The sequence below is a fragment of the Typha latifolia genome, chromosome 1, assembly GCF_019914945.1.
Source record: "Typha latifolia isolate L0001 chromosome 1, TyphaL0001v2, whole genome shotgun sequence".
In the NCBI taxonomy this organism is placed as follows: domain Eukaryota; kingdom Viridiplantae; phylum Streptophyta; class Magnoliopsida; order Poales; family Typhaceae; genus Typha; species Typha latifolia.
Window position 1 is genome coordinate 13,675,242 of NC_133086.1, and position 15,969 is coordinate 13,691,210.

Consider the following 15,969-nt stretch of genomic DNA (forward strand, 5'->3'; position numbering starts at 1 on the left):
ATTGGCACCGGTTTCTCCCTCCCTTCCTCTGTCAGACCTCCCCTCCTCCTTGGGCACCAACCATCTTCTCCCTCCTCTTCTCTCTCTTTATCACATTCAGCCATTACCTGGAGTTATCCATCAGACCTCTTGTTGGCATTGCATCCAGGACTTATTGATTCTTCGAAGTTCAATCTTCATTTCACTTCATGTACATAAAACTGATATAAGACACTAACATAATATAAATGAATGTCTAAAATAATCATAGCCATGAGGATATTTTCTGTCCTAAGATTAATTTTTCTGTTCTGTTTCAGAATATTATTTTGTCCTAGTATGAGTCTAAAGAGGATACGAGCTCATATAATTTACCAGTAATATTTCTAACAATAATACTATCACTTGGCTCTGATCATTGACATATTAGAATGATTGCTGAAATCTCATCATACAAGGGTATGATCTTTTGAAGCTTAACAATCTAGAGGGTCATGTTTTCTGCAGAACAAACAAGGGGAAACTACAGATTTAGGATTTGTTCACATTGCAAATCCACCAGAATATGAAAACAAATTGGTGGGAAATATTGAGAAGTATCTGAATAGTTTGGATATAAAAAGTAATATTTCTGGTTCAGTTTCCTCGCATAACATAGAAAATATTGAGAAAAATCAAAGTGATGCCAGAGCTACAGAAAAGAGCAGCAGTTTGCATGAAGCTTCAGATTCAGTTACTGAAGGAACTCTGAATACTTCTGATAGTGAAAGTTTTATTGAAGCACTTATGGAAGTTCAGATTCCTTTAGAATATGCTTTAAGTGATTCCTTCTCTGTTCTACAAGGAGAAAGCACTGGTAAAGAAGATATTCCAGAGAGTGGAGAACTTTCAAAATATTATCAGAATGATGAATGTGGAAAGGGAAAAGATGAAACCCACAAATTACACTTGACAAAAGATAAAGGGCCTACAGAAGATCTTCCAAGGGAAGAAAGTCTTCCAAAAACTGATGAGAGTAATATAATGGATGAAAAAGCTACAATAGATGATAATAATCCTGTAACTGATGGAGAGATATCATCAGAAGATATAGCTGTTCCAGAATTTGAAAATGAGGACTCAAAGGTAGAAGATGAACAAGCTATTGAAGTCACAGATGACATTATATTGCAAAAGGAGATGGCCAAAAACAAGGATAACATCCAGCAGATTTCTGACAAAAGTAGAGAACCTAATCTTGAATCAGCAGAAGATGAGGAAATGAACTATAAAAGTGATAAATTGGCACTTAAAGAGACAGCTTTGCAATGCAACATTATGATTGGTGACAATCTTCATAATAGTAGAGAAGCACATGATAGTGCCATGGAAAAGGAAAGTCTGGAATCTCTGGATCATGCAGTCGAAACAATTGTTGCCAGTCCGATAACTGAAATTGATTTTCCTATGGAAGAGAAAAAGGCAGTGAATAGAAGTACAGAGAACACTACGGAAAACCAACAGAAACACCTAGAGAACATGAAGGATCATGTCGATGATCTGAAGCAGGAGAAATCTATCTATCCTGAGCTAACAGAAAAAAATTTGGAAGAATTCATAGATAAAAGTGAATCAGAAATGGTAAAACCAAATATAACTGGAAGTATGAACCCAGACATACTGTCAGTATCAGAGAATCTGGAGATAGATCTGCAGAATGGTGATGAACAAATTGAGAGATCTAGCAACTTTTCTGTTCTGGAACCGAAAGAACATTGCCCTCAAGAAGATGGAGAGGACAAGGAAAGGGATCCTGAAAAAGAACAAAGTACAGAAGGACTCAGGTCAGACAGCGGATCTCAACATCCTGACACGTCTGATTATGGAAAGACATTAGAAAAAGTGTCAGTAAATGAGCTATCAATTATGTTGCTACCACAAGAAGAACATGTGAAGAAGAATCAAGTGCTTTCAGATATAGTGGACCAGGGAGTTATGGCACCACAACAGTTGCAAACCACCAGTGCCGCTGCAACAGAGGAAATTTGCAAGGATGACAAGAACATTGAAATCAATAATAACTCGAGCACTGCAATGATGAAAAAGAACGTGGAAAAGTCTCATTCTGTTGATAACGAAGCAGTACATATTGGGAGTACTGATTCAGCAGAGATAGACAAAGGCCCTGAGACCTTTTATGTGAGCAAAAATGTAAAGAATAAAGAATTAGATAATAAGAAACAAGTACAAGATGGACACATGGACATCATTGTCTCAGAAAATGTAGAAGTACAAAGCATCCAGAATGTCCAAGTGTATGTTACGAGCCTTGAAGAAGCTCGCATTGTCTTGCAAAGAGAAAGCAACCTTCAAACAAATGATGCCACCCAGTATATTGAAAAAATCTTGGGGAGAGAAGAGTATATGATTAATGAGGCTGAAGTCAACCCAGAAGAAAAGCTCAAACGGGATCAAGAATTTGGTGAAGCAGTTGATGAGAGAGAAAGTGAAGTGTCAGCAATTCCTACACATTCACCAGAGATTTCAGGAGATGTAATAAAGGAAAATCTAGAGAACACAGATTCAACTGATGGTGTAGGAGATGGAGTCCCAGAAGAGAAAGTTGATAATAGGAACATTAATGCTTCTTTCAACAGACAATTAGCTGATGAGATGCAGTCAATGAAAGAAGAACAAGAGAAGAAAGTGCCAGTGGAAACATCTGAAACAGTGACAGATGAAGACCAGTGTTATACAAATGCAGTTGACGAACTAACAGAGATGGAACCATCCAATTATCAAGGTTCCATTAGTGTTATTGGCCACTCGGTAGTAGCAGATACTTCAGAAATAGAAAATGCAGAAGAAACTTCATTAGTCAAGACTAAAGATCATGTTGAAAAACTTAGCAATGACATACGTGTGGAACCCAGAAAAGTACATGATGGGCCAAAGGACCAGATGCCAGAAGATCCTTCAAATGTTGTATGCAAGGGAGTTGACCTGACGGAAATCATAAACCCAGAAAAAGAAAAGATAGACAATGAAGGATCACCAACTAGTGTGGAAGGAGTTCCAATGACAGGAGGCCGGTGTTATAGAAGTGTAATTGACAAGTCTGAACTAACAGAGATGGAAGCATCCAATTATCAAGGTTTCATCAATGTTGTTGGCCATTCAGTAGTAGCAGATATGGCAGAAAGAGAAAATACAAAAGAAACTTCATTAATCAATACTAAAGAGCATGTTGAAGAAATAAACAATGAGGAAACTGTGGAACCCAGAAAAGTACATGATGAGCCAAGGGACCATATGCTTGAATATCCTCTAAATGTTGTATGCAAGGTAGTTGACCTAACAGAGATCATAAACCCAGAAAAAGAAAAGATAGGCAAAGAAGGATCGTCAACTAGTATGGAAGGTGTTCCAATGACTGACAGAGGCCAGTGTTACAGAAATGCAATTGACAAGTCCAAACTAACACAGATGGAACCATCCAATTATCAAGGTTTCATCAATGTTGTTGGCCATTTGGTAGCAGCAAATAGTTCAGAAATTGGAAATGCAGAAGAAACATCATTGATCAAGACCAAGGAGCATGTTGAAGAAATAAACAATGAGATACCTGTGGAACACATAAAAGTACATGATGAGCCAATGGACCATATGCTTGAAGATCCTCTAAATGTTGTATGCAAGGGAGTTGACCTGACAAAAATCATAAACTCAGAAAAAGAAAAGATAGACAAAGAAAGATCACCAACTAGATTGGAAGGAATTTTAGTGACAGATGAAGGCCAGTGTTATATCAATGCAGTTGATAAGCCTGAACTAACAGAGATGGAACCATCCAATTATCAAGGTTTCATCAATGTTGTTGGCCATTCAGTAGTACCAGATAGTTCAGAAACAGGAAATGCAGAAGAAACTTCATTGATCAAGACCAAGGAGCATGTTGAAGAAATAAACAATGAGGTACATGTGGAACACAGAAAAGTTGATGAACCAAAGGACCATATGCTTGAAGATCCTCTAAATGTTGAATGCAAGGTAGTTGACCTAACAGAAATCATAAACCCAGAAAAAGAAAGTATAGGCAAAGAAGGATCATCAACTAGTATGGAAGGTGTTCCAATGACAGATGGAGGCCAGTGTTATGGAAATGCAATTGACAAGTCTGAATTCACAGAGATGGAACAATCCAATTATCAATGTTTCATCAATGTTGTTTGCCATTCAGTAGTACCAGATACTGCAGAAAGAAAAAATGCAGAAGAAACTTCATTATTCAAGAAAAAAGAGCATGTTAAGGAAATAAACAATGATGAACCTGTGGAACCCAGAAAAGTACATGATGAACCAAAGGACCACATGCTTGAAGATCCTGTAATTGTTGTATGCAAGGGAGTTGACCTGACAGAAATCATAAACCCAGAAAAAGAAAACATAGACAAAGAAGGATCACCAACTTGTATGGAAGGAGTTCCAGTGATGGACGACAGCCAGTGTCATAGAAATGCAGTTGATAAGTCTGAATTAACAGAGATGGAACCATCCAATTGTCAAAGTTTCATCAATGTCGTTGGCCAGTCGGTAGAAGCAGAAACTTCCGAAACGGAATATGCAGAAGAAACTTCACTAGTCAAGACTAACGAGCATGTTGAAGAAATAAACAATGAGGTACTTGTGGAACAAAGAAAGTTACATGAGCCAAAGGACCATATGCTTGAAGATCCTCTAAAAGTGGAGCACAAGGAAATTGACCTAATAGAAATCATAAACCTGGAAAAAGAGAAGATAGACAAAGAGGGATCACCAACTAGTATGGAAGGAATTTCTCATGACTCTATTCCAGAATTGCCAAATGAACTAATTCCCGCTTGTCAGGTATCTGAAAGAAAGATCTCTATCCCATCCTTTTCATCTTCTTTCAAAAGTTTTTGCAATTTGAATTTTGTAAATGAAGTCAGTAGTGTTCATCAAGCCAAGCCCGAGTAAGAGCTAGCTTTCTCATGTTTGGAACAAATTTTGATCATAGAAGCCATATCTTCTTAGCACATATTTATCCTTAATAATGTATAGCATATTGAAATGATATAATTCCAGCCATCGAGTATAACATCATCTTTTAGATTGTTTTTGGATGGTTTTACATATAGGAACTTTGATTTCACTATTAAGGAGAGAAGTTGAGTACTTGGGTATAATTTAATATAAGTCAGTGTAATGGGTTATTTGTTGCCCAATATTTGAGAATTTATTGTCAAGTTCAATGATTGCTACACCAATGGCACATGCCTGCCAATACCCCACTGGCGCAACACATGCCAATCAACACACCCCAGTGTGTCATTGGTACACTAGCACATCTCTAAATAAGTTTTTTTTAGGATATTTATACATATTTTAAGTTCTAATATATGTATTAAAGCCTACATTAGAGTCTTTTATCCCTAGATAATGTTGTAAAAGACTTCACTATAGCAAATGTCAATAAAAAGTATGATTCAACTCATAGTATCAAATGATTTTCCTTTCCCCTTGATTCCTATGTTTTAAAGACTAAAGACTATTTTATACAGTTTTAGCATAAAATGCTATACCTATATAGAATGACTCGTACAAATGATAGATTTAGCTTCATTTTGCTATGACTAGGATGATTAATCTCGGATCTGGTTTCTAAACCAAAGAAATTAGGAAGAAAAAAATAAAAATGCATATCTTTTAATGAAGTTCTCATCCTTGGATCCACCTCCTCTCCCAAATCTCTCTTTCTCCTTCTTTTCTTCTATTTGGTTTGGGAAACAAGCCTACCAATAAAGACTAGAGAGATCTCAAAAAGAAGTCTCTTTGTCTAAGCTAAATAGGTATGAGGTGGTACTCAAAACAAATCCATCGTATCTAGCAATACAAGCGATACAGACAATGGCACACATCGGCACGGGGTGGCATGCTTAGGCATAGGGGAGTGCTGCCAGCACACACCGTACCACGTTTCCCATTGGCATAGCAGTTCTTGGTCAAGTTCAAATAATTCTCATCCCAAAAAGATTCTACAAAAATCAGTCTTGTTCAAGCTAATTTAATCACTTTCATCAATAGACTGGTTAATTCATCAGCAACTAGTATGTCAAAATATCTATTATTCCATTAATATTTCTTGGTTAGATATGAACCCCTTGTCGTGGAAATGGTACTAAATTCCCAATTTTGATTGATCTACATCTCTTCTTTCCCTCTTTTGAACATCATCTTGAGAGAAAATTAATGGAGTGCACTTATTACCAAAAGAGGATCCACTTACACATATATTGCCCTATCGTGTTCATGTCACGACCCGAAATAGGAATCATGACCGGCCGTGCATCTCAATATACTTGAGATACACAAATAAATAAATAAAATGAAAATCTTCTTTATTAAATTTATAACTAATTGCAATAAACATAAAACAATGTTATTATTTTTGAGTCTCTAACAAAATAAATAAATCCAAAAAAGCAGAAAAGTAAATAGGTGAATCTTAAGTGGAGGTGGAGTCTGAGTACATCTCGCTTAGTTGCCCCGCTGACTATTACCTAAGATAGATAAATAAATACAAAAAAAAAGAATCCATAAGCCAACAACTATAGCTCAGTGAGTGAAATCCACTCGAAAACCAAATAAATTCTAAATTATATTAATGTTGAATAAGATTAACTAAAATCAACAATATCCATAACAATTTGCAATAAGCATGCTCTTTAAACAAAATGAGGATCTCGATCAGATACGATAGACAAAAGTGCGCTATGGAGTCGAATAATCTTCCTAATATAAAGTTGTGCAAGACGATCTAGGGAGTAAGTCATACGAATAGCCAAAAAGTGAGCAGACTTAGTTAGTCTGTCCACGATCACCCAAATTGCATCATAATTTGATCTAGTGCGAGGAAATCTTGAGACAAAGTCCATAGTCACATACTCCCACTTCCATTCCGATAAAGGCAAAGGCTGTAACATCCCTACAGGTTTTTGGTGCTCAACTTTGATTTGCTGACAAGTGAGACATCTGGCCACAAAGTTAGCTATGTCCTTCTTCATGCCATTCCACCAGAAGTTTTCTCGTAAATCTCTATACATTTTCGTGTTGCCTAGGTGGATACTGAATCCTGAACTATGAGCCTCTGACATAATTTCATTCCTTAACTCTTCACTGGCTAGGACGCAGACTCAATTATGATACTTGACTAGTCCTTCATATGATCTCGAATAGCCAAGAGTTTCTCCTTTTTCTAATCTTTCCAAGATCTTCTTGAGGTTGGCATCCTCTAATTGAGCAGCCTGGATGCGATCTAAAAATGTAGGTTTGACCACTAGCCAGCTGCAAATAGCTGCTCTCTCTGGATTTGGTGTTACCTCAATTTTCAAGCGTCTGAATTCTTCAATAATACACTGCTGACAAGTGCTGATAAGTGCCCTTCTGATGATTTCCTGCTCAAAGCATCAGCTACCACATTTGCCTTCTTAGGATGGTAATTGATACTAACATCATAATCTTTGATTAATTATAGTCACCTGCGCTGCCTCAAATTAAGTTCTTTCTGAGTGAAAATATACTTGAGGCTTTTGTGATCAGTGAAAATTTCACAAGATTCTCCATAAAGATAGTGACGCCAAATCAAAAACCACCGTAGCCAACTCAAGGTCATGAGTAGGATAGTTCTTCTCATGAATCTTAAGTTGTCTAAAAGCATAAGCTATCACCTTTCCATGCTACATCAAAACACAACCGAGACCCTGTCGGGATGCATCACTGTAAATTACAAAATTGCCGCCCTCTGTCGAAAATGAAAGGATAGGAGCTGAAATCAATCTCTGCTTGAGCACTTGGAAGCTATTTTCACAATCATCTGACCACTCAAATCTCACTCCCTTTTTGGTGAGGTGAGTAAGTGGCAAGGCAATTTGTGAAAATACTTCCACAAACCTTCTATAGTAGCCTGCCAATCCAAGGAAACTATGTACTTTAGATACTAAAGTAGGCCTTGGCCATTTGCTAACAGCCTCGATCTTCTTTTGATCAACCTTGACTTCATCCTTGCTGATTATATGTCTTAAGAAAGCCATCTCATCCAACCAAAACTCACACTTCTTAAACTTTGCATAAAGCTTTTCCTCACGAAGAGTTTGAAGTATTGTCCTCAGATGTTCCTCATGCTTTTCCCTGCTCTTGGAATAGATCAATATATCGTCAATGAATATCACAACAAACTGGTCCAAGAAGGTTTTGAAGACTCCGTTCATTAAGTCCATAAAAGTTGCAGGTGCATTTGTAAGGCCAAAAGGCATCACTAAGAACTCATAATGGCCATAGCGAGTCCTAAATGCAGTCTTTGCAATATCTTCATTCTTAATCTTCAATTGGTGATAACCAGATCTCAAATTGATTTTTAAGGAGACCTGAAGAGCCTTGCGGTGATCAAAAAGATCATCGTTTCGGGGTAATGGATACCTATTCTTTACAGTGACTTTATTTAACTCCCGATAATCAATGCAAAGACGCATCGACCCATCTTTCTTCTTTACAAATAGAACTGGTGCTCCCCAAAGTGATACACTCGGATGAATAAAACCTAAATCCAGCAACTCTTGAAGTTGGGTCTGCAGCTCTCTAAGTTATGCTGGTGCCATCCTATAGGGTGTCTTTGATATTGGTTCAGTGCTAGGGAGCAAATCTATGGTGAAGTCTATCTCTCTATCGGGTGGAAGACCAGGTAGATCTTCAGGAAAAACATCTGGAAATTCATTTACCACTTGAAGTTCATGAGTCTCTTGCTCTGCACGCTCCACACCCACTACCGATGCAAAAAAGCCTGGGCATCCTTTCTTCATTAATCGATTTGCTCGAAGTGCTGAGATAATACTAGTCGTAAGAATCTTCCACTCACCCTGGAAGAAAAATTCTAGCTTCTCCGGGATATAAAATGTAACCCTTTTCATTCTACAATCTACTATAGCATGATGTGCAGATAACCAATCGATACCTAGTATAAATCAAAATCATGCATGTCTAGACAAATAAGATCTACTGGAAGTTTATGATCATCTATCTCTACTAAACAAGATCTGCAAATAAGATTTAAAAGTATGGTCCTCCCTATGGGTGTAGTCACTGCTAAATATGATTCCATAATCTCAGATGCGATAGGTAGAAAGGAAAGAAAATCAGGTGAACCAAAAGAGTGTGAGGCTCCAGAGTCTATAAGGACTTTAGCTGGTATGGAAGAAATAGATAATGTACCTTGCACCACGGATGGTGAGTGCTCAGCCTCTTCCTGCGTCAAAGTATAAATTCTTCCTTTATTCTCTGGCCTCACTCATGGATTTCTGCTACTCGCTGGAGGCCTACTATTCGCTGCACCAGACTGGGACGGTCGATGCTGTTGATCCTGCTGAGAAGTTGGACGCCATCCCCCACTTGGTGCTCTGCAATCTCTCACCAAGTGGCCGGGTCTTCCACAGTTGTAGCAGCTTCGGGGTACTCCATTGCACCCAACACTAGACGAATAGGAACATCCACACCTCGTACAATTTTTAAGCTGACTCTGTTTAGGACCTCCCCTAGAAGGGTTTGGTCCACTCCCGGCCCTCAAGGGCTGTCCAGACGACTGACCACCTCTGTTTTGCTCCTGATACCTCCTCGGCTTCTTTTGTGGATGCTGCTGTTCTCGTTCTCGGCGAAGCTCCCCAATATTTCTCTCGGCGAGGAGTGTCTTAGACAGCATTTCTAGAAGTGTCTAACACTGGAATAGTGAAATCCCATCTCTGATGGCTGGCCGCAACTTACCCTCGAAAAAGCTAACTTTCTCTTCCTCGCTCGCTGCTATATGTGGAACAAATCGCAACAGCTCGGTGAACCTCGCCTCAAAGTTCACCACAGACATGCCTCCCTGTCATAGCTCAAAGAACTCATCGTGATTCTTTTTCTTTAAGGCCCGAGGATAGTACCTCTCGAAGAAAATCCTCTTAAAGTTTTCCCAGGTCAGCTCTTTCTCTCATCCAATGTACTGGCGCTCAATCATCTGCCACCAATGCTCTGCTCGATCCTCAAACATATAGGTCGTCAAGGCAACCCTTTGATCCTCTGACAATCCAATACTCGCAATATCTTCTCGATTCGCAGCAGCCATGCCTCTGCTTTAATCGGATCAGTAGTCCCTCTAAAGGTAGATGGAGATGCCTTCAAAAAAATTTCAAACACTGTACCCCTATCTAGACTAAGGGGCCTTGACTCTGATGTAGCCGGAGTCTGCGATGACTGTCCTCCAATGGCCTGAAGAAGGGTCTGTAGCACTGATACCACTGTATGAGTAGCAAGAACTGGGGTAGGACTGAGGATCTGGGCAGGGGTAGGAGTCTGGATAGGAGTAGGAGCTTGGGTAGGAGCAGTTTCCGATCCCGAACCAGGAATAGCAGTTGGTGCAAGAGCTGGCGCTTGAACAGGAGCCGGCTCTTTCTCCCTACTCCTTTCCGGAGATAAACTCTAGGCCGCAGCTCCTCGTCGACGATGATGCATATACATATTACCCCTTCAAGATTTATAAATGAGATAAGAATAATTTTACTGAATATAATAAAATTTTCATAACGAACCTAGGCTTATGCCACGGACCTCCACACAACTCTAAGGGTGATTTAGGATAACAAAATTTTAGGCTCTGATACCAACATTGTCACGACCCGAAATAGGAATCATGACCGACCATGCATCTCAATATGCTTGAGATACACGAAGCCTTAATAATACTTTCTACGAGTATGATGGCAAATAAATAAATAAAATGAATATGTGAGTGAACCCACTCACCTGAGTCTAGACAAGACAACCGAAATCTCAAATCTCTAGCTCACGTACTAAAAATCACCACCTGAAACAAAGCTGATTTATCATCTTTGACAAAAGGTCTGGCCCTAGGGCATCTAGCACGGCATAGTATTTCCTATGTGATACTAGGTAGTGCTATATTTCCTATCTCAAAATGGTACAACATTGTCACGACCCAAAATAGGAATCATGACCGGCCATGTATCTCAATATGCTTGAGATGCACAAAACCTTATTAATACTCTCTACGTGTACGATGGCAAAATAAATAAACAAAATAAGAATGAGCTTTATTAAATTTTATAACTAATTGCAATAAAGATAAAACAATATTAAAGTTTTTGAGTCTCTAAACTAAATGAATAAAACTTCTAATCTAAAGCATAAAATCTAAAAGAGCAGAAAGATAAATAGATGAGTCTTAAGTGGAGGTGGAGTCCGGGTACATCTCGCTCAGTCGCCCCGTTGACTATTACTTGAAATGGAGAAACAAATACAAAAAACAATAGAACCCATGAGCCAACAATTATAGCTCAGTGAGTGGAATCCACTCGAAAACCAAATAATTTTTAATCCATATTAATGCTGAATAAATTAAACTAAAAGCAACAATATCCATCATAATATGCAACAGGCATGCTCTCTAAATAATAACAATGATAACAATAGAGAGATGTCACAATTTGTAACCTTGCACGTTTTCAACATATTAACATCTTTTGATATTTATACTGTCATGTGTCTCAATGGGTCTAAACCCTGTGGATCCACATCGACTAGAAGTCACCTCGAGATGACGCTCGGGACTTTCTTCATAGCTGATCCGATTAGGGTCATCAGAGGGTATCACCTTGTGATCAACACACTCTGTCTTTTCCTCTAACCGTTGAGAAAAGTTAGAGTCACCTAAGAAATTTTCTCATTCATCCTAGGACTATTTCCTAACCCCGCTACAGTCACCTAAAAAAATCACCGCAGTGATCTAATTTAGGACTTTCCCCTGGACTTCCAAATAGACTTGAGTCACCATAGAAAATCGCAAACGATTTATACTAGGATTGTTCTCTAAGTCGCACCAATACTAGTCTCATTTTTCTTTTCATAAATTTTAATATTTGCACGAAGAATGGTGATGCACTAAATATAATAATTAAATACACACAGAAAATATAACAATTAAATTTTCGCACTTACGGATGAAATAAATAGATTTGCACACAGAAATTGCAACAATTTAATTTTTACACGTAAGGGTGAAATAAATAAATTGCACACAGAAAATTTACATGGTCTGACTAAGATACGAAATACAATAAAATAAACATGTGAGTGCACCACTCACCTGAGTCTAGGTAAGACAACCAAAATCTCAAATCTCTAGCTCACGTACTAAAAATCACCACCTTAAATAATAAATAATAATCAAAATTTTTAATTTGAATAATAACAATATTTTTAAAATTAAAAAAACTAAAAAGAACTAAAATGGGTTTAAATTTACCCATTGGATTGGGTTGGGCTACTGCTGGCCCGGCCCATTCCAAAAATGAAGCTAATCGGGCTGGGCCAAAGCCTAGAGAAAATGGATTAGGTTGCGGTTTAGCCCACAGCCGATCCAATTTAATTGGTTTGGGTCGGGTCTGTGGATCCGAAATCCAAACCCGAACCCGAACCCAACCAAGAATTTAAAAGAAAAAGGGGTTGGCTCGGGTTAAACCCGAGTTCAACCCACCCCTCTTCTCTCTCTCGCGTCCAACATGAGGAAGGGAGAAAACTAGAGAGAGTGGTCGCCAATGACTCTGCCGGCGGCGGGTCACGACCGGCTCCATCTCTCTCTCTCTCTCTCTCTCTCTCTCTCTCTCTCTCTCTCTCTCTCTACTTCGTCGTCCTCACGAGATGGAGAACTCACTACCGACGGCCGAAACCGAAGTCGACGTCAATCGGAGACACGAGGGCTCCCTAGAGGACATCACCGACACCAGCTTGGAGCACGAAGCTTCCGGTGACGATGCGGTTGCGACCCGAAGCCGCCGGCCGGCCAGATTTGCCGACGAGGCCGAAATCCGCGAATTAGGTATTTCTGATTTACCTATTTAAATTTAAATTAAACTAGAGGGATGAGGGAGGGCTCACAGGGGAGGAGTGTGGTGGCCCTAAAATCCTTCGGCGATGCTTCGGCGATGCTTCGGCGATGCTTCGGCGATGCTTCGGCGATCTAATCCCACAGCGACGACTCCGACGGAGAGAAGAGAAAGAAAACGATGGAGAAAAAGAAGGCTAAAGGGAGGGGTTGAGGAGAGAGAGGATTAGGGTTTAATTTATAGATTAGAAGAGAATCAAATCTAATCCGATTCGGATTAGATGAAATCCCCCCTTATCAGCGCCTCGTCGCGTGCCGAAAAGGGAGAGGGGAGGGGCTGCACGTGCACCCTCCTCTCTCAACCCCCAAATATTTTTTTTTTTTCTGGTTCTGACAAACATGATAGCGGCAATTACATTTTTGGCCCATGGTGATAATTAGTTCATGTAGACCACAAGCTTCATTTAATACAACAATAATCACCAAGCATATAGTCCCAATATCTGGGATCGACTATATGAATCCTCTTTCGCCATTCATCTATATTTAAAGCGTTGGTTTGTGCCAAGCCAAATTCTATCATGTATTTTCTTACTAATTTTCTTCATTGTTAGTTTTGGTCTTTCCCTTCTTTATAAGGAACCTTCATGTGAATAAAATCGTCCATCTATACTGGTGCTCTATGTGGTCTGCATTGGACATGTGCAAAGCTTTTCAAGCTATCTTACTCTATTCTCTATTATCTTGTATTTTCTTACTAATCTCTTCATGTGAATAAAATTATCCATCTATACTGGTGCTCTATGTGGTCTGCATTGGACATGTGCAAGGCTGCAAGCTATCTTACTCTATTCTCATGTAATTCATCCTTTTTAAGTTCTGCCCCTAAATTTTTGGCTTTCAAGAGTGAAACAATAAGAAATCCAAACCTAGAATGGGTTTGGAGAGAGGAGAAGAAAAGAGAATTTTGGTGAAATGTTTCATTATGTTGAAAGAGAGGGCTCAGCCCTATTTACACAAGTTCACAATAAAATAAGATAAATAGAAATTCTAATAACTCTAATAAAGAGCATAACTGTGCATATTTATCTATATCTAAGTAGAGGAAATTAGGCTAGGGAATATTGTCATGAAACCTCTTAGGCCAAAAAAGATGAGTAGAGATGTACCATAACTGAATGCAGTTTTGGCTCATACAACCAAGGAGCTGAGCCTTGGAAGTTTCTATAGTTATGGAAAAGTCAAGACAAGGAAGATTAGAGAAAGATATTAGCTTCCCTATGAAGTTGCCTTCATCTCTAGACACGGAAAGAATCTTATCTTCTCTAGGATAAAAGCTTCTGCCAAAGGAAGATCTCTTCATTTATGGAACTCTGCTAGCTACTGTTGCACATTTACAAGTATATCAATTATTTTCCACTTATTGTTATCCTTTATTGGTAGAATTCTTAACTAGTCCTAATTTGTAAACTTAAAATCCTAGTTAATGTTTTCTTGCAATGTTATCAGATTTCTTATTAATGTACTTTTTTGCAGAATCCACCACCAAATAATTTGAGTGAAGAGATAGAGTTCACAAGTGAAAAGAATGAGAACTCATTTGAGAAAATTGGTGAGAAGGGACAAAATGAAATGGAGGCGTGTGGTGTTGTTGATGAGGTCAAACTAGACTTAGAATTTGAAAGTATTGAGAAGCCTCCAGGATTAGTGTCTGAAGATTTTTGTTGTGAAACAGTAACTTATGCTGAAGATATAGGGCTTGATAGTTCAGGTGAAAATTTTAGCATGACTAGTACAAGCAAAAAGGTGGATTTTGCAAGTGAAAAGAATGAGAACTCATGTGAGAAAGTTGGTGAGAACCCTTTAGGAAAAGAGTTGGTTGAAGCTACAACGGAGGTATGTGGTATCATTGATCAGGTCAAATTAGAATTAGAGATTGAAAATATTGAAAATGCTACAGAATCAGTCTCAGTAGAATTTTTTCATGAAACAAGTGCTTATGCTGAAGCGATAGAGCTAGACAATTCCAGAAAGGGGCCTCCTTTCCAACAGATAATTGCAAAAGAAAATGAGGTTAAAGAGATCTGCACAGAGAAAACTGAGAATGAAGACCACAACAGAGATACAGATGGATTTCTAGAGGTGGTAGCTCAAACAGATAATTGCGAAAGGATAGAAGATTACAGAAACACAAAACTCATTATCACAGGAGTTGAACAAGCAAATGAGACCATGACAAAACCAAACTTTGATGAGGAGAAAACAGAAAATGAGATACAAACAGAGCTAAATCAAGTGAAACAAGTAATGCAACTTTCTGAAGAAAATCTGAACAAAGTGACCAGCATAGAAGAGATATCAAGTGGAGAAATTCAAAATAATTTACTGGAGAAAGAAAAATGCAAAAGTAAGATTGAAAACCTCTCAAATGAGGCTTCTGAGAAACTCATCTTCTCCAAAGATGGTGTTTCTACAAAAGAAGAACATGGGGAGAAAGGCTCTGCAGAGAAGCAAGGAGAAGTCATTCAAGAAAAAGGCGAAGTATTTGTAATGCCTGAACAAACAGCATCTGAGGTGGTTTCTGAAGTTACAACACATATACTGGGTGCTGATGAGAAGGTATCAAAAATTTGACCTTGGCATTTCTGCATTAATTTTAAAAGAAGAGAAAATTATAAATAGGATAAATTACGCATTGCTGCCCTATGGCTTAGACTAATATGAAATCATTAGCTTTTCCGTCCAAACTTAATAGAAACTCATAAATTACCATAATACTTCTATGATATTAATAATCTCATCGTTTGAGTTCATATTAATAATCTAATTTTGATGGTTAGATAATAACTAGGATATGAGGCTTGTAGTCTTTAGATAGAAGAAGATAGAAGGGCTGAAAACACATTTTAAATAATAATCTCATTGTTTGAGTAAATATCAATATTCCAATTATGATAGTTAGATAATGTCACGACCCGAAATCGGAATCATGACCGGCCATGTATCTTGTCACGACCCGAAATAGGAATCATAACCGGCCATGCACCCCAATATGCTTGAGA

At 38.4% G+C, this 15,969-nt stretch overlaps 1 protein-coding gene across 11 annotated transcripts in view; it reads left to right on the forward strand.

Annotated features, from left to right (window-relative positions):
• Positions 1 to 15,969, forward strand: part of LOC140785116 (uncharacterized) — a 59,769-nt gene that overhangs the window by 29,996 nt on the left and 13,804 nt on the right. For all 11 annotated transcript variants that reach the window (XM_073132859.1, XM_073132876.1, XM_073132866.1 and 8 more), the window contains exons 2-3: positions 487 to 4,845; positions 14,444 to 15,526. In XM_073132859.1, the coding sequence (XP_072988960.1) occupies positions 487 to 4,845; positions 14,444 to 15,526 (5,442 nt within the window). The remainder of the gene's footprint in view (positions 1 to 486; positions 4,846 to 14,443; positions 15,527 to 15,969) is intronic.